The sequence below is a fragment of the Fundulus heteroclitus genome, chromosome 15 (genome assembly GCF_011125445.2).
Source record: "Fundulus heteroclitus isolate FHET01 chromosome 15, MU-UCD_Fhet_4.1, whole genome shotgun sequence".
Classification (NCBI taxonomy): domain Eukaryota; kingdom Metazoa; phylum Chordata; class Actinopteri; order Cyprinodontiformes; family Fundulidae; genus Fundulus; species Fundulus heteroclitus.
The window spans coordinates 18,683,557-18,701,459 of record NC_046375.1 but is presented as its reverse complement, the minus strand read 5'-3'; the positions used below and the strand labels follow the sequence as shown (position 1 = coordinate 18,701,459).

General features: G+C 43.2%; 3 protein-coding genes across 4 annotated transcripts in view; all 3 read left to right on the top strand.

Annotated features, from left to right (window-relative positions):
- The first annotated feature begins 802 nt into the window (after positions 1–802).
- On the top strand, positions 803–5,003 carry hsp90aa1.1 (heat shock protein 90, alpha (cytosolic), class A member 1, tandem duplicate 1). The gene is made up of 11 exons (XM_036147597.1): positions 803–1,090; positions 1,613–1,762; positions 1,861–2,227; positions 2,335–2,468; positions 2,577–2,882; positions 2,976–3,141; positions 3,254–3,444; positions 3,529–3,676; positions 3,762–4,030; positions 4,150–4,483; positions 4,587–5,003. Exons 2-11 carry the CDS (start codon positions 1,613–1,615, stop codon positions 4,694–4,696), a joined length of 2,175 nt encoding a protein of 724 aa, XP_036003490.1. The 5' UTR covers positions 803–1,090; the 3' UTR covers positions 4,697–5,003.
- A 368-nt stretch (positions 5,004–5,371) lies between these two features.
- On the top strand, positions 5,372–9,981 carry hsp90aa1.2 (heat shock protein 90, alpha (cytosolic), class A member 1, tandem duplicate 2). Its single transcript, XM_012854506.3, has 11 exons — positions 5,372–5,526; positions 6,550–6,699; positions 6,788–7,154; positions 7,241–7,374; positions 7,464–7,796; positions 7,889–8,054; positions 8,140–8,330; positions 8,465–8,612; positions 8,708–8,976; positions 9,077–9,410; positions 9,543–9,981. The coding sequence occupies exons 2-11, from the start codon at positions 6,550–6,552 to the stop codon at positions 9,650–9,652; spliced, it is 2,202 nt and encodes a 733-aa protein (XP_012709960.2). The 5' UTR covers positions 5,372–5,526; the 3' UTR covers positions 9,653–9,981.
- A 2,157-nt stretch (positions 9,982–12,138) lies between these two features.
- Positions 12,139–17,903, top strand: part of ppp2r5cb (protein phosphatase 2, regulatory subunit B', gamma b) — a 29,421-nt gene continuing 23,656 nt past the window's right edge. The window contains exons 1-3 of one of the 2 annotated variants that reach the window (XM_012854510.3): positions 12,139–12,246; positions 12,743–12,802; positions 16,555–16,717. In XM_012854510.3, coding sequence (XP_012709964.2) covers positions 12,220–12,246; positions 12,743–12,802; positions 16,555–16,717 — 250 coding nt within the window. In that variant the 5' untranslated portion in view covers positions 12,139–12,219. The remainder of the gene's footprint in view (positions 12,247–12,742; positions 12,803–16,554; positions 16,718–17,903) is intronic. The other variant, XM_012854509.3, reaches the window with a different exon arrangement.

Genomic DNA, 17,903 nt, shown 5'->3' with positions numbered 1-17,903 from the left:
CAGACCCATATCAGATATTTTTTCAAGTCTGTTCAAAACGTAAAACATTGTAGGTAAAGAAATGTTCTAGGAAATTCTTTAGCAATCAATAAGATGAGTCTTAGCCTGCAGAAATAAGCAAAAGTGGCCCTTTTAAATGGGGTTTTCTGTCACTGTGTCAAAGTGATTCCATCTATAGTAATGAAATCTTTTCAGCTTTATAGTCAAACAGCCAGGTACAAAAATACATTTATAAACTATAGTTTTTTTTCAGTCTAAATCGATGCTGGTTTAATCTTAGCTGTGGTTCAAGGCCAAAAATGGTGCCCTGCCTAGCATGGAGGTCCACACATATTGTGCTTATTTCTGTCCAATCGGATTCATAGACAAATAGTAGGAAAACAATAACTGTAGTCTGTCTGTGTGTCTATAAAATTGTAATAAATGATAAAATTGCATTAGATCTTGCATGTATGACCAATAATCTGGGGTGCCATCTCTCAAACTATGTATCAACCTGTCTGAGAAACACACTAAGGACAAGTGTCCGTCCGTCCACAAAAACACCAAATTGTGCACACAAAAAGCGCATATAGGCACTTTGAAGTTCCTATGTTGGCAAATCCACGGAGATACCCAGGAGCAGGTGACAGAAAGAGCAATGCACAGCTGTGACAGGTTCAGGGGGGAGTATGGGGCCTACCGGCTCGACAAGCTATCAGGGAGGCACTCACTATGAGTGACAGGCACTCCTTGTGACTCTGCTGCCCTATAAGGGCACAGTAACTTTAGGGCTCTCACTCTCCTCGACTCCCCCTTCCTTCCCGGCCTTTCCTCAACACCTCTCCGCAACAGTTGTGAACGTGTTTTCCAGAAGCTTCCATCGGGGAGCTTCGAGAAACCACCCCGTAAAGTATAAAAAGACGTGAGCGTGGCCTGGTGGCCTGCATAGAGTCAAAGGACACTCACGCGAACGCACGACAGGACAGACTTGACTGCACAGAAGCGGCAGCGAAGCGCAGCCTTGAACCTCTTCGAGAAGAACACACGAGAAAAGAAAGGAAGCCTTTCCGACGATCCTACTAGAAAAGAATTCGAGATTTTAATCGAGGTAAGGCGCGAATAAATGTTTACAAAATTCGCGATTTTTGTGATACAAATTAAACTACTTTGAACTGGAAAGGGGTTGATAATATGCACATTTTTAGTATCATTTCCCTTTTAAATGGCAGAAGTAGTCTCTTTACCATCAGTATCTTTATGGAACTGCAGCACGTGGCTTACAGGGTGACCCTGACCCAGAGAGCAGCTGCTAGTCTGTGGGAAAGCTATTCACAAGAACCTGCATGCCTGGCACAAATAGTAAATGGGTTCATATTATTGCATAGCAGCATGATTTTCATTCAGTTGTTACTTTCTTCATCAAAATTATTTTAAATTATAAGATAAACCCACAGGAGGTTAGAAAAGCATTAGAACTCCACCCACATGCTAAACCTCTGAGTGACAGCTGGAGCATGTGTTCATCGACCGTCAGCCACTTTGTGCGAGCCATGTGGCCGTCCTGAGAAAAAAAAAAGAGTCAAATATTAAAATGGAGTTGTTTAAAAACAAGATATCTGCCCCAATTTAGATGCCTGAGAACGCTGGACACGTTATGGAGGAGGAAGTGGAGACCTTTGCCTTCCAGGCTGAGATCGCTCAGCTAATGTCTCTGATCATTAACACCTTCTACTCAAACAAAGAAATCTTCCTTCGTGAGCTCATCTCCAACTCTTCAGACGTAAGAAAAATGAAAGCTCTCATGCCATCTCTTTCCCACACTCCTTTTATATTTGTGAACCCCATAGTGATTTGAACATGATTTCCTCTTCTGGACAGGCCTTGGACAAAATCAGATATGAGAGCTTGACAGACCCCAGCAGACTCGAGTCTTGCAAAGAACTGAAGATTGAAATCCGGCCCGACCTGCACGCTCGCACCCTGACCATTATTGACACGGGCATCGGCATGACCAAGGCCGACCTGATCAACAACCTGGGCACCATCGCCAAGTCCGGCACCAAGGCTTTCATGGAGGCGCTGCAGGCGGGAGCCGACATCTCCATGATCGGTCAGTTCGGTGTGGGTTTCTACTCTGCGTACCTGGTAGCTGAGAGGGTCACCGTCATCACCAAGCACAACGATGATGAGCAGTACGTGTGGGAGTCTGCCGCTGGTGGCTCATTCACAGTCAAGCCTGACAATGGTATGATTCAATATCCTTCTAATTTTACTTTAGCTATTAATTAGCATAAACAAATACAGGCTAAGTCCTTACCGGTTGTTTAACATCAATTTGATTGGTGTTTTTAGGAGAGCCCCTGGGCAGAGGCACAAAAGTCATCCTTCACCTAAAAGAAGATCAGACAGAATACTGCGAGGAAAAGCGCGTCAAGGAAGTAGTCAAGAAGCACTCACAGTTCATTGGCTACCCTATTACGCTATTTGTAAGTTATAATTTCAGACTAGAAGCTGTTGAGAGCCATATGTGAACAATGAAAATGTTGAAATAAATGCAAGGCACATAAGTTATAAAACCTCTGATCTGCTAAAAGGTGGAGAAGACAAGAGAGAAGGAAGTGGACCTTGAAGAGGGGGAGAAGGAAGAGGAGGTTGAAAAAGATGCTGCAGAGAACAAGGACAAACCAAAGATTGAGGATGTGGGATCAGATGAAGATGAAGACACCAAGGATGGCAAGAACAAGAGGAAGAAGAAGGTCAAGGAGAAGTACATTGATGCTCAGGAGCTGAACAAGACCAAGCCCATCTGGACCCGCAACCCAGACGACATCACCAACGAAGAGTACGGAGAGTTTTACAAGAGCCTCACCAACGACTGGGAGGATCACTTGGCTGTTAAGGTAAGTTAATGACAATGGACAAAAATCATTCATTATTCATGATTACTAGTCTTTGGAGCTAAGGGAAATTTATATTCTACTTTAAAACTACAGCATTTCTCAGTGGAAGGTCAGCTGGAGTTCCGTGCTTTGCTCTTTGTACCGAGGAGAGCTGCCTTTGACCTCTTTGAAAACAAGAGAAAGAGAAACAACATCAAGCTTTATGTGCGGAGGGTCTTTATCATGGACAACTGTGAGGAGCTGATTCCAGAGTATCTCAGTAAGTTAACATGTACTGACACATCAACTACCAGTCTTATCTCTGTCTTTGAGGATGAAATTTAGTCCGCTTTTGGATGGCTGACTGAACGCTGTTTACCTTCTCCCCTTAGACTTTATCAAGGGTGTTGTGGACTCTGAAGATCTGCCCCTGAACATCTCCAGAGAGATGCTGCAGCAGAGCAAGATCCTGAAGGTGATCCGCAAGAACCTGGTCAAGAAGTGCCTAGAACTGTTCACGGAGCTGTCTGAAGACAAGGACAACTACAAGAAGTTCTACGAGCAGTTCTCCAAGAACATTAAGGTAAGTTCATTCTTCAGAGCTCTGAACCATCTCATATTAAAATGCTAGGCGTGATAGACATTGATGGATCATTGCATTTTTCAGCTTGGAATCCACGAGGACTCCCAGAATAGAAAGAAGCTGTCAGATCTGCTGCGCTTCTACACCTCAGCCTCTGGCGATGAGATGGTTTCCCTCAAAGACTATGTTTCTCGTATGAAGGACAACCAGAAGCACATCTACTACATCACTGGTGAGCTCTTCGTCATAGCGTTAATTTGGCTAACTAACTTGTTGAATAGTATATTGATTAAATGGATTCGTAACAACTTAAACAGGTGAGACCAAGGATCAGGTGGCCAACTCTGCCTTTGTGGAGCGCCTTCGCAAAGCTGGCCTGGAGGTCATCTACATGATCGAGCCCATCGACGAGTACTGCGTCCAGCAGCTGAAGGAGTATGATGGAAAGAATCTGGTCTCTGTGACCAAGGAAGGCCTGGAACTTCCAGAAGACGAAGAAGAGAAGAAGAAGCACGAGGACCTCAAGAATAAGTTTGAGAATCTATGCAAGATCATGAAAGATATCCTCGACAAAAAGATTGAAAAGGTAAAATTTTCTTGAAATGATGGAACTATTTTTTTTACTTATTTTTTGACCCCATAGCAACAATAAAGAAGCAGCTATAACTGACAATTGTAAATAATACTGTATTTCCTTATCCACAGGTTGTGGTTTCCAACCGCCTCGTTTCCTCGCCCTGCTGCATTGTCACCAGCACCTACGGCTGGACGGCCAACATGGAGAGGATCATGAAGTCTCAGGCACTGAGGGACAACTCCACCATGGGTTACATGACCGCCAAGAAACACCTTGAGGTTAACCCATTACATCCAATCATTGAGACACTGAGGGAGAAGGCAGAGGCAGACAAGAACGATAAGGCCGTGAAGGACCTGGTCATCCTCCTGTTCGAGACCGCCCTGCTGTCCTCAGGCTTCACACTGGAAGATCCCCAAACCCACGCCAACCGCATCTACAGAATGATCAAGCTTGGTCTTGGTATGTTTTATTTTTGACTGTTTGAACAAATACGATCAGATTATTCTTGAATTATATATCTACAAATTACATGGTTTCTTAACGACTGCGTTTTCATCCGTAGGAATCGATGATGACGATTCCGCAGTTGAGGACCTCATTCAGCCGGCCGACGAAGACATGCCAGTCCTGGAAGGAGATGATGACACATCAAGAATGGAGGAAGTTGATTAAAATACTTGCTAGACTTTTCTAAGGCTTAGGTTTCTATTTTTTTAAGTTCAGTTACTTTCTAAAAGGAATTTTTATTTGCCACTTTTAATTTTGAGAAATGTCAACTTGTCAAGTTTTTTTTATTTTAATTTTATTTATGCACACCATTACTGTTTTAGTTCTCAGTTTAAGTATATATTTATTTGGACGTTTTGAGAACACAGGAGTTATGTAAAGTCATTGGTATTTGACTTCTTCCTCGTTTTGTAACTGTTACATTTTGTATGTTAAGCTTTTAAATTTTTAATAAAAACACATGCAAACAAAACCTGAAGTTTTTCTTATATGGGGCTTGCATGCCAGATTTACTATTTTACCTGCTTTATTCAAACACAAAACTGGCTACAACGGGACATTGAGTGAAACGGGTGCCATTAAAAAATAAAGCAGGTTTGATTTTCCCCATCGACGTGCCTTTTTTCATTGAATGTTCTGGAATTTTCAGCGAACCCGGCGTGGTAAATTCTCGCTCCCGCTCCCACGTGGCTTCTTCCCTGGTCAGACCACTGTTGCGCTTCCACACCGCCTCCTTCTGCCAGAAAAGGAAAAAGGGGCGCGTGCCGCACGTTGACTGGCACTCCCACCGACCAATCAGCTTTAAGCATCTCGGAGGATTCCAGACGCTTCTGGAAGCTCTCGGTGAGGATTTTCTCGAATGCTCTGAAAGAGTACAAAAGCCGCTCAGACGCGCAGTGGCTTCAGATTCGTTTCACAGCTGAGGTGACAGCGAAAGCGAGAGACCAGAGCGCAACAGACCCCGGAGCTTTCCGCAACACATATTTGGGACCAAGGTAAATGGATAAAACGTTTATTCATCCTTTCGCCCATATACCTGTTACGTTATTTGTCAATGAACTGCACAGACGTTAGGGATTAACGGTTTCTTACGTTAATCTAATTGGAGCGTGATCATTTTTTTTGTATACGGCATAGAATATGGTATATTAGAAATTATGTCAACGAGTGAAGGTATCAGAGCTGAAAGATGAAATAAACGTCAAGCTTTAGACCCGCGACGTTTTTTTTCTATTAATTGAGATTTGTAACGGAGTAAAAGCTACTAAAAATAAAAGATCAAGTCTTGTATTTTAAGCTCTGCAGCCTCCTTGCACGGTGCAATCGCTGTACACTTTATTATTAAAGCCATCTTTTCTTTATTTGAAATATTTTCATTGACAGTGTTCATTTCTTATTTCACGCTGGAGACTTAACAGTCCAGCTTTGAGTTATCAACCTCTGAGTCTCCGCAGCGGTGAGGAGGGGCTTTTTTTTTTTTTTTTTTTTTTTGATTGTGGAAGCTGCGAGACTCCGCTTCTTGCATCTTTAGTAGCTTCTAGAAGGTTGCGTTTGCGCTATGAATCCTGCAGGGGGCGACGCCTCCACGTGCTGCTGACACAAGTCGTTCCCCCTTCACCACGGACAGGATGAAATACTACAGAAATCAAACCATTAAAGTGACCATTTAAAATAAATAAATAAATAAATATTCGCACACTCATGTTTCCCTTTTGTTAAATATGGTGATTTACATGAAATGGGAATACAGCAGGTAGAGTTAGGTAGTTACAGAGATTAACTGGATCATTTTAATCTATCAGACCAGCTGTCCCCACAAGTGTTACTGTTGTTCCTACCTAGATAATTAAATCAAAGTGGCTTTTTTTTTTTTTTTTTTTTTTTTTTTGCTTTGCCTTTCTTTTGCCTTTTTTAAATAAATCATTTTGAAAGTGTTACATAAAAAGAGTGCAGAATTTAAATTGTATCTTGCATGTTTTTTTTTTTTGTAAAACTCACCGTCTGTCACTTTTACCTAGATGCCTGAGCTACATGACCAACCAATGGAGGAGGAGACAGAGACCTTTGCATTCCAGGCTGAGATTGCTCAGCTGATGTCCCTGATTATCAACACCTTCTATTCCAACAAGGAGATCTTCCTTCGAGAGCTCATCTCCAACTCCTCGGATGTAAGTTTTCCACATACGAACAGAACGACGCGTTATCAGCCACTATTAAAGACATTATCCTACTAACCTCTCCTCCGTCCCTCAATAGGCCCTGGACAAAATCCGCTATGAAAGCCTCACCGACCCCTCCAAGCTTGAGTCCGGCAAAGAGCTCAAAATCGAAATCAGGCCCAACAAAGAGGAGCGCACCTTGACCCTGACCGACACGGGCATCGGCATGACCAAGGCCGACCTGATCAACAACCTGGGCACCATCGCCAAGTCCGGCACCAAGGCTTTCATGGAGGCGCTGCAAGCGGGCGCCGACATCTCCATGATCGGTCAGTTCGGCGTGGGTTTCTACTCTGCGTACCTGGTGGCTGAGAAGGTCACCGTCATCACCAAGCACAACGACGACGAGCAGTACGCCTGGGAGTCCTCTGCCGGCGGCTCCTTCACGGTTAGGCTGGACAACTGTAAGTAACTTCCAACACCGAGCGCAGGTGGTTATTTTTCGCGGCATTGTGGGCCACGCGACCTGACTTGTGTTTCTGCTGCGCAGCTGAACCACTGGGCCGTGGAACCAAGGTGATCCTACACCTGAAGGAGGACCAGACAGAATATCTAGAGGAGAGACGAGTCAAAGAGATCGTGAAGAAGCACTCGCAGTTCATCGGCTACCCTATCACACTCTTTGTAAGTGTCGGCGGTATTTGACCGTTTCTCGCTCATATGCATACATGTGTAGCAAGAACTCAGATGGAGTGTATTCTGCACCCGTCCAGGTGGAGAAGGAGCGGGACAAGGAGGTGAGTGACGATGAGGCGGAGGAGGAGGAGAAAGAGAAAGAGAAGGACAAGGAGAAGGAGGAAGAGAAGGAGAAGGACGAGGACAAGCCTGAGATTGAAGACGTGGGCTCAGACGAGGACGACGACCACGACAAATCTTCAGACAAGAAGAAGAAGAAGAAAAAGATCAAGGAGAAGTACATCGACGAGGAGGAGCTGAACAAGACGAAACCCCTCTGGACCCGCAACCCAGACGACATCACCAACGAGGAGTACGGCGAGTTCTACAAGAGCCTCACCAACGACTGGGAGGACCACCTGGCAGTCAAGGTTGGCCTCACATTCATTGTCTAAAATCGAGCAGGTCTGCGTCCATTCAATGATCTAAATGATTAAATGACGTTTCATCCCCCCCTGCACAGCATTTCTCAGTGGAGGGCCAGCTGGAGTTCCGCGCTCTGCTGTTCGTGCCTCGCCGGGCGCCCTTCGACCTGTTCGAAAACAAAAAGAAGAAGAACAACATCAAGCTCTACGTGCGCAGGGTGTTCATCATGGACAACTGCGACGAGCTCATCCCCGAGTATCTCAGTAGGTGTTGCCCCTTTACGGCGCAGGCTGCTTTGAGGTGCTGGAATAATGCAGACGTAAGAACACAAGTTGTCTTTCTCCTCAGATTTCATCAGAGGCGTGGTGGACTCTGAAGATCTGCCCCTGAACATCTCCAGAGAGATGCTGCAGCAGAGCAAGATCCTGAAGGTGATCCGCAAGAACCTGGTCAAGAAGTGCCTAGAGCTGTTCACAGAGCTGTCTGAAGACAAGGACAACTACAAGAAGTTCTACGAGCAGTTCTCCAAGAACATTAAGGTACATGTCCACGCGCCTGAGCTAAGTTTCGCCCCAGAGCCTTTAGCTACTCTCGCAGGAAGGATCTTGGCAAACATCATTTACTGGGACGTGTCAAAGTGCCTGAAGCTGACAGTTGGGCTGTCTTCCTGCAGCTTGGTATCCATGAAGACTCCCAGAACAGAAAGAAGCTCTCGGAGCTGCTGCGATATTACACCTCAGCCTCTGGAGACGAGATGGTTTCCCTCAAAGACTACGTCACGCGTATGAAGGACAACCAGAAGCACATCTACTACATCACAGGTGAGCATCTCCTCCTTATCTTGGTGCTTTCATAGATAAGAATTAAAGTCGTTTAGTTCAGAACGTTCTTACGAACACGGCTGTTTGTCTCGCAGGTGAGACCAAGGATCAGGTGGCCAACTCTGCCTTTGTGGAGCGCCTTCGCAAAGCTGGCCTGGAGGTCATCTACATGATCGAGCCCATCGACGAGTACTGTGTCCAGCAGCTGAAGGAGTTTGAGGGAAAGAACTTGGTTTCCGTAACAAAGGAGGGTCTGGAGCTGCCTGAGGATGAGGAGGAGAAGAAGAAGCAGGAGGAGAAGAAGGCTCAGTTTGAGAACCTGTGCAAGATCATGAAGGATATCTTGGAGAAGAAGGTGGAGAAGGTGAGAGCCTTAAGATGCCAAAAAAACAGAATTATCATGGTTCTGTTCGTCTCATGCTCTCAACTGAATGCTTAACAATATTTTTTGCATCACCGCCCAGGTCACGGTCTCCAACCGCCTCGTCTCCTCACCCTGCTGCATTGTCACCAGCACCTACGGCTGGACGGCCAACATGGAGAGGATCATGAAAGCTCAGGCCCTGAGGGACAACTCCACCATGGGTTACATGGCTGCCAAGAAACACCTGGAGATCAATCCGGACCATCCCATCATGGAGACCCTGCGGCAGAAGGCCGAGGCTGACAAGAACGACAAGTCGGTGAAGGACCTGGTCATCCTCCTGTTCGAGACCGCCCTGCTGTCCTCAGGGTTCACACTGGAAGACCCCCAGACACACGCCAACCGCATCTACAGAATGATCAAGCTTGGTCTTGGTAGGTGTCATTAAACGCCTCACCTACCTGCTCTGGATTAGATTAAATAATTTCCCAACATAAAAGTCTGTAGAGGTTTGGGTAACTTCACCGGCTAGCTTGACAAATGTCTGCCATTTCTTCCTCCTTCAGGCATCGACGAGGACGACGCGACATCAGACGAGGTCACCTCTGCTCCCGCTGAAGAGATGCCTCCTCTGGAAGGAGACGATGATGCATCCAGGATGGAAGAAGTGGACTAAGCTGTCCTGTTAACCCCACTAGTGTTTTGAAAAAGGTTTATTGTACAGTTCAGAGCTAAATGTTGTAAATGAGCTTGGGAATGTCTTCGGTTATCCTTCGTTTCTTGTTCATACTTGACCACTTTAAGTTCATATCATTCCTATTTTAGGAGTTCAGTTTCCTGTTAAAGTGTCAGGTTTTGTACCTCAAGTCGTTAAACTGCATTTGTGTTTTTTGTATTTATTGACATTCCAAAGTTTTGTTTTTTTTCTTACCTGTAAATATCTCCAAGTTGATACTGTTATTTCAACAGTTGGGCACATAAATAAAAGTTGAACATGCTAACAAGTTTGGCTCATTTAGCACACTTAAGCTATCTCACCCCTCTCAAATCCTGCAGCTTTTAATTCAATTCCACTTCATTTATATAGCGCCAATTCAAAACACATGACTTCTAAAGCCACTTTACAAAGTCAAATTTAATCAAATCATACAGATTAGTCAAAAAGTTTCCTATCTAAGGAGACCCAGTAGATTGCATCAAGTCTTGACAAGCAGCATTCACACCTGAAAGAGCATAGAGCCACAGGAACATTCATCTGCATTGTTGATGGCTTTGCAGCAAGCATGAAGCGACAGTGGAGAGGAAAACTCCCTTTTAACGGTAAGGAAAAACCTCCAGCAGAACCAGGCTCAGTGTGAACGGTCATCTGCCTTTAGATGACCAACTGGGGGTTAGAGAAGACAGAGCAGAGACACAAAAATACCTTTCTATGTTATATGATGTCACAATTAAGAGAACTTCAGCCCAGGTTTACCTACTATGAACATAAAGGCTGAAATAACAAGCAATGCCAATTGGAGAACAGAAGAAAAATAGGCCCTGATGTCCTCCAGCAGCCTAAACCTATAGCAGCATAACTATAGAGATAGCTCAGGGTATGAGCCACTCTAACTATAAGCTTTGTCAAAAAGGAAAGTTTTAAGCCTAGTCTTAAAAGTAGACGGGGTGTCTGCCTCACGGACCAAAACTGGGAGTTGGTTCCACAGGAGAGGAGCCTGATAGCTCTAAAAGTAGAATGGGAGGATCTGCCTCCCATTCTACTTTTAGAGACTCTAGGAACCACCAGCAGACCTGCAGTCTGAGAGCGAAGTGCTCTGTTAGGAACATTCGGGGTAATCAGAGCTCTGATATATGATGGAGCTTGATTATTAAGGGCTTTGTACGTTAGAAGAATTTTAAATTCTATTCTTGATTTTAACAGGAAGCCAATGAAGGGAAGCTAAAATTGGAGAAATATGATCCCTCTTGTTGATTTTCATCAGAACTCTTGCTGCAACATTTTGTGGAATTCCTGATAGTAAAGAATTACAGTAGTTCAGCCTTGAAGTAACAAATGCATGGACTAGTTTTTCAGCATAACCCCTGGACAAAATATTTGTAATTTTGGCGATATTCTAGAGGTGATAAAAGGAAATATAACTATATAATATATAATATTATATAATTGTATATTATATAATTATATTATATATAATATAATATATATAATTATATTATATAATTATATAAAATATAATTAAATATAATTCACGTTACTTTGTAATGTGAATTATATTAAATGCATCTGTTCCTTTTTTTCATTCTGCAATTGATCTTTCTGGAAACTATGGCAGGTACCTCGGTGTCTCAGGACCTTACAGGAACTACATTATTTATGTTTTTATATTGAAAACCTAAAAACTGAATGTTCGAATTTAACCTTAAACTTGACCTTTTTTTTCTTTTTTACATTTTAAATCTGGAACATGTGAAGAGGATTTCAAATGAATGAATGGAATTAAGTGCAAACATATAGATTGTTCATAGTTAAGAGTTACGTAAATAAAACATAAAAATGTGCTGGGAGAAATATGTTAAAGGTGTTTTGTTGTGTCATAAATTTGTTTTCTGAATCTTTTATTTCAAAGGACAATGTAAATGCAGAAATAAGGTAATCAGTCTGAAAAGGCTTTTGTTGTTTTCTGCTCAATTTGTTAACTTTTAACCCGCATTCATTAAAGCTTAGAATCTGAATTATTATAAATTCATACGCATGTTTAATAGATACAAATAGGACATTCAAAAGTAGAGAGAAATCTGGAGAGGAACCACTGCCGCACAATAAACCAATAACTGACTTTTTTTATGAAGCATGTTAAATACCACCATGAACAAACATGTACTTGTAGAGGAACTGGATGGTAATTATTTCTTCTTTCATTTTCCCATGTAGCAAACTGGGAGAGGAAAAACGTGACGTTATTAACCGTAAGCATAAATTTTTATTTCAGCTTTTTTTCTCCCTCTGGTGAGTCCAAAATGTGAGTCCCTCCTGTGTCATGTCCTGTAATAGCTTCACTTTGACCGGCAGGGGGCTCCCGCGAACTGTGTGCGCGACATGGGTGGAGTCAGCTGACAGTCAGCAGCCAATCACGGCGTGAGTACGGGCTGAACCGCCTTGCAGTGTGCTGCCTGCCCGGAGAGTTGTCAGGCTTTTGGTTGTGGAGTATCCGAGCGGGCAGCAAGGGCGGCTACGTCTGTACAATGCCGAATAAACCCAAAAAAGACAAGGTGAGTCTAGAAGCTAGTTATAGGCTGTGTCGTTAGGAAATAAAGCGCATATAAACCCATTATTAGTGTATGTAGTCATACGCTGGTCGCCATTTGGACGTTTAGTTTATCAGTGCAACGTCCCATCATCTTAGCCAAGCTCCAGTCATTACTAGCTAGCCGCTATCTTGCCAACATACTAGCACTGAGTGTGTCGCCTCGCTTTGTTCTAATAAAGTGTGTGTTTTTTTTTGTTGTTGCTGCGCTTTTAAACCGCTACGTTTCGTTTAAGCCATTTCTGTGCAGACTGCGGATTATTTCACGTCTCTCTCCCAGCCTGAGCGACGATAACTGTGAAGTAAGGCTAGCCAGCTAACTGGGGAGTAGGGGGGGGGGGGACGCAACAACAAAACAGTGCCCGGCTGGATGGTCATGTCTAGCTGTCTCTGCTCTCTCTGTGTGCTCCGCACGGTTCGCCAAAAACGGGGTTGAACTCAGCCTGATCTTTCTCCCGCAGGAGTCCGCTAAGTCCGGCAAAGTGGGGAAGGGCGGAGGACAGGAGAACATCGAGCATGAGGTAAATCAGAGCACACTCCCTTCTCTTTAAAGTCCTTCTGGAAAGAGATCATCACGTATTACATGTGTATCTACTGGGATTTCAAAGTGATATCCACCTGATAAAATTACAATTGTTTCGATCAGCTGAAAAAAAAAATAGTTTAAAGTCTCTGGAGGCAGGATCAGGCTCAGGGTTTTATGTGACCTTTTATTTATGATGTCAGGGTTTCTCCACATAGTTACACCGCGATCGGGTGTAAAGGTTTAATCTTATCAAAAGGTGTTGAAGCTTTCATGCAGCGACAACAGGAGGACTGGCATGAAGCTGGCAGTAAGATGACCCCGAGCAAAAAAAAACAACACAGCAGTTTCACAACATTGCAAGTAAAGCTTTGGCAGCTCTGAAATGTGTTATTTTGAAACGACAGGATAAGAAATCTGTGTTTCCTCTTTTGAACAGCTGGGTTGCTTTTCTTTTCTTTTTTTTTCTTTTTGGGAGGAAGGAGACTTCAGAGAGTGTCAATGTTATCTACCTTCGTAGGGTAGGTAACGTCAGCAGATGTTTATATCAAATTAAAACGTAGAATATTAACTTGTGAGAGTATTTTATGGTCAGTTGTAAAGTTAGGACAATGTATCATTAAATGATCTGGTGGACTTTCTCTCATTGGATGTTTTCGTTTAATATTCTCAACCAAATGCACCATTTTCGACATCACTTTCAGTAAATAATAACTTCAGAGTAGTAACAACGTGCATAGTTTTCATTTAGCTTACAGTAAGCGATCGAGGTTAGTTTTTATCATTTGATGGGGGATTGTTCCTAATTTCTTTTCCTAATCTTTGTGCTAATTAAACTCTATACCCACAAAACTTTATTTGTGATTTAACTGCACTTTTAGTTTGACTTTTTAATGCATCTTAAATATTTTAAGTAGATTTTATTTTATTGCTGTGGTCCGGTTTAAATGACATATCAAATTAAGTTTAATTGACAAAGTTTGATTAACAAAGTTATTTCTGACACCAGTTGTTGTGATGGTTATATTTTTAAATCGATGCTCCCTCGGATTTTTAAATCAAATTCAACGAGCTGTTAATGTTTAGCTAGCTGTTGCGAGGGGTGGCCATTGACATAAGCTTGGCTGCACCTGGATCTCATTGCTCTTTGAAGGCGCCGTTGTGCCGTTGTTAAAGGCATTACCCAATTAGACGCATCCACCAGTGATTCGCCTCTGCTCGGACTGTGACCTCGTCACTGACTGTAAAAGTACATGTCTAGAAATTAAAATATCAAGAGAGAAAGTTGTTTTGTTACTCAGTTCAGAAACTCAAATAGTCATTTTATAAAGTGAAGTCTTTCAAGTCATTGTTTCTTGAATATTTGATGGCTATGGCTCACAGATGATAAAAAAACCCGTCAAACTTGAGTTTCTCAGAAAATTGCAATGTTGTATAACAATAAAAAAATGTTTAATGTGTAAAAGTTATCTAATGCTGACATCGTCACATGACATCGTCACAAGACGGTCATTGGCACCGTCCTCCAGGAGGGTCAGCAATAAAAGGTCGTTGCTAAAGATGCCAAACATTCATAGAAAGTTGAGAGGAAGGACGAACTGTGGTAGGAAAAGTGGAACCACCAACAGGGATAACTTACTAAAAGCTGCTTGAGTGGCCATGGTGTTACTGTCAGAAAAGTGGGCTGACCTGAACCCCATAGAGAACCTGTAGTTTTGTCACGAGGAAGACGAGAGCTGCTGGTGTGTTTGGCTTCTTCTCTGGATGCATTCGCTCAGCGGAGCGTTGTGCAGGGCAGCTGGAAGGCAGTGTAATGGGTCGGTACGCTGAATGTTGTCAAAATTAGACCGACAGCGTAACGGCACGGATGTTTGACAACAGCATAGAACGCTCAATAAAGCTCTTGAACGTGACGGCTAACATCTCCACAGACCCCCCACATCCTGCGCACAAACTGTGATTTTACCTTCTGATCGACGCTATTCGCTGAAACCAGCCGCCTCAGGCTGAAGACTTAAAAGTCAGAGTATCCAGGTCGATAACATGCATGTTTGCACCAATCCAACCACGCCTTTCTGTTGTAAAAACGCTGTTAATATACATTTATTATACACAGAACAAATATTTCCCTTTTTATGTATTTGGATGTAAAATGTCTTCATTGAGAGGAAAGTGGAGCTGAAGTCAAATTCCTTGTTTTCATTCACAAACTTGGTGATTGAAGCTGATTCTGAGAAAGATACTTGCAAACTCATGAAAGTTAAAGGTTTACCTTCAGCATAAATGATACAAAACGTCGTCAGCATTACCGATCTGTCAGGATCTGCAGCCTGGACACACAGGGGCCCCCGGCATTTAGAGTTTAGTGTTTTTATGAGCAGAGAAGTGAGCGTTTTTTTTTTTTACCATTTGACTGCCCGGCCAGAAATAAACCCAATTTGTCAGATATATCAGGCCTGTAGCCTGATATATCTGACAAACCAGACCATTGTGAAGAGCCCTGACATCCAGCCAGATGCTGAATTACTTTACAGCGAGTCGCTGCCGGTAGAGAGGACAGTTCTTGTCCTTTCTTTTCCCTTGTTGTGAGGACAAAACATCTTTTTGAAAGCCTTCCTAGCCCAGTTATAAGGTCCTAAGTAGAGCTGCACTCAATACTTAATTGCTCAGTGGAGGCTAAAATATATCGCTGTATTTTGCCTGCAGTGACGCCTTTCAAAAAATGTCTGTGTTTATAAATACCAAGATAGCCGAATATGGCTTTATTAGTCATTTTAGCTGTATTAATAACATACCATCACTATGCTATTAATCACTATGTCATTAATCTCTCCAAAAATGCTGTCTTACAATAAATAATTCAGTTGTTGGATAACTAATTATTAAGCTGTTAACTAAAGATGCATTAAATAAGCCAGAAATATTGTAATATTGTAAATGCCAATTAAGCATGCAAATGATTTTAACCTTTTAATGAATACGATTTCTTTTCAGTAAACTGAAACATTTAAAGATGTTTCATTTATGTTTTTATTTATTTGGTACTGACATTTTTAAAGGCATGGCCTTTAAATTAAACGGTTTCAAGTTTCTTCAGGAAGCGCAGACACAGTTTGGTTTACAGCTGTATTATTCTTTTAGTGAAACATTTTCTGTTGACATAAAAATGGAAATAGCGAGCGAATAAGTACTGCGTTTTATTACCCTCCCAAAACGCTCATCTAATCATCCCAGAACAAAAACGTGGGCGCCCAGCCTCAGCTCCTGTTCTTGCACAGCCGATTTTTAGCCGGGTCTTAAGGAACGCCATGGATCTCCTTGTGATCAGGCGACAGACGGGTCCACAGCTGCATCAGCTGGATCCAGCGGCTCCTTCAGGAGCGCGTTGTTGGGACGGATCCCAGCAGGCAGACAGGAGCCGCGGGGACAAACGCTTCAGATTCAGGTGATCCCACATTAGGATCAGACCCGGCCCTACATGCAGTGTGTCTGTGTTGATACACTGAGCTCCTCCCCCCTCTGTGGGATTTGTTGAGCTACAACGCTCCGTTGGCGTCTATACGTTGGGCAAACGGTGGTCCGTCAGCTCCTGAGCTACTCCCCGTTGGGCGCGAGGCGACCTGATGGAGACCTGGCTACGTGCGAGAAACGTTCTAAGACTGCTGGTGAAGCTCTTGTCTCCCGCTCGGTTTGGCACGGCCCAGCGTCGTCCCGTGTGAATAATGTCGGGGCTTTGTCTTGTCTCTGCAGAGCTCCAACAGGAAGACCAGTAACAGTGTCCCTCCCACCACTCAGCTGCTGAAGGGGAAGCAGCCGGGTTCCCAGACGCCTGTCAAAAAGGACAAGAGGCAAAGCTCCTCCCGCTTCAGCCTGACCAACAGCAGGGAGCTGCAGAAACTCCCCGCTTTCAAAGGTATTTACCTCCGCTTCCCGCCCAGGTGTTCACACCATTCAGCTGCTTTAATCTTTCTTCCTTTGCCCGTGTGGTTTAGAGGAGTCCTAAATGAACGTATATGTGCTTATTTTCCTACAATTCCTGCAAAGGCCTCACCAACACGCAGACCTTGAGCTTCATGTTCATTTACTCGCTCTGTCCACGGACATCCCTCGATGCTCCCTCATCCGCATTTTGATACTAAGCTGGACACGGCGTTATGCAATACGTGGAAACAGAGGGCATACACGGCATGGATTTTGTGTTGGATTTAACCCAAGTGTCTATATTTAGTAGTAATCCCGAGATAACGCTTTAATTCCATGTTAGCGGTGATTCAGCGTCGCGGATGATATAGGGGATGAGACGCTTCCCAACAGCGCCACTCTTCCTTGTGTCTTACTCCTCTGAGGGGTTTAAACATTGAGATGTTTATTCCGATGTTAAAGGTCCTGGTGAGCTTCTGGTCGGCTGGGACGGTAAGAAGCCGACTCCGCCAACAGGCCCCTGGGCATGTTTCTGCTCATGAACGCATGAACACACACACACCAGTTCTGTCCCTGGACTTCAGCGCCGCTTTAGAAATAATCGAAAACATACAGATGGATAAAGCTGCCCTTCTGCAGATGCGCACTTAGCAGAGGATTAGTGTATTTGTTGCATTTAATGCAGCCCTAAAAGTCACGAGAAAAAGCGTTTTGAAATTCCTCACAGCATTTGGGGCTGTAAATGAATCACTGTACATGATCGGGACCTCCACCCATCCATCCATCCATCCATTGTAAATATGGAATATCCAGAGTTTGATTCTTATCCAGATCCAGGTTAAATTGTTGTAGACTTAGAAATTTAATAGAAACAATTTGCTCTCTAATAGTTTCCTGGTTTGTTGCGTTTTATAAATATGTCTCAGTTTAATAATATCTGAGAAAATCACAGCTTTTTGGTTTATTGTCAGTATTTAATACAGGTGGTATGATATACCAGCGTATGCATTAGTCGGCGATAAGATCAATCAATTTAAGATTAACTCATTGATAACTTACATCAGCAGGAACTCACACGTATTTCAGCCAATAGACTGAAGAATAGGGCTGTGCATAAAAATCGATATAAAGATTGATTTCGATATTTTTAAAAACGATTTAATATCGATATTCTGGCT

Excerpts from the sequence above, each read along its gene's own strand:
- hsp90aa1.1 (XM_036147597.1), top strand. The coding sequence starts at position 1,613 with ATGCCTGAGAACGCTGGACACGTTATGGAGGAGGAAGTGGAGACCTTT. Across the intron at positions 1,763-1,860 it reads TCATCTCCAACTCTTCAGAC|GCCTTGGACAAAATCAGATA; the intron begins GTAAGAAAAATG and ends TCTTCTGGACAG. Across the intron at positions 2,469-2,576 it reads GCTACCCTATTACGCTATTT|GTGGAGAAGACAAGAGAGAA; the intron begins GTAAGTTATAAT and ends ATCTGCTAAAAG.
- hsp90aa1.2 (XM_012854506.3), top strand. The coding sequence starts at position 6,550 with ATGCCTGAGCTACATGACCAACCAATGGAGGAGGAGACAGAGACCTTT. Across the intron at positions 7,155-7,240 it reads CACGGTTAGGCTGGACAACT|CTGAACCACTGGGCCGTGGA; the intron begins GTAAGTAACTTC and ends TCTGCTGCGCAG. Across the intron at positions 7,375-7,463 it reads GCTACCCTATCACACTCTTT|GTGGAGAAGGAGCGGGACAA; the intron begins GTAAGTGTCGGC and ends GCACCCGTCCAG.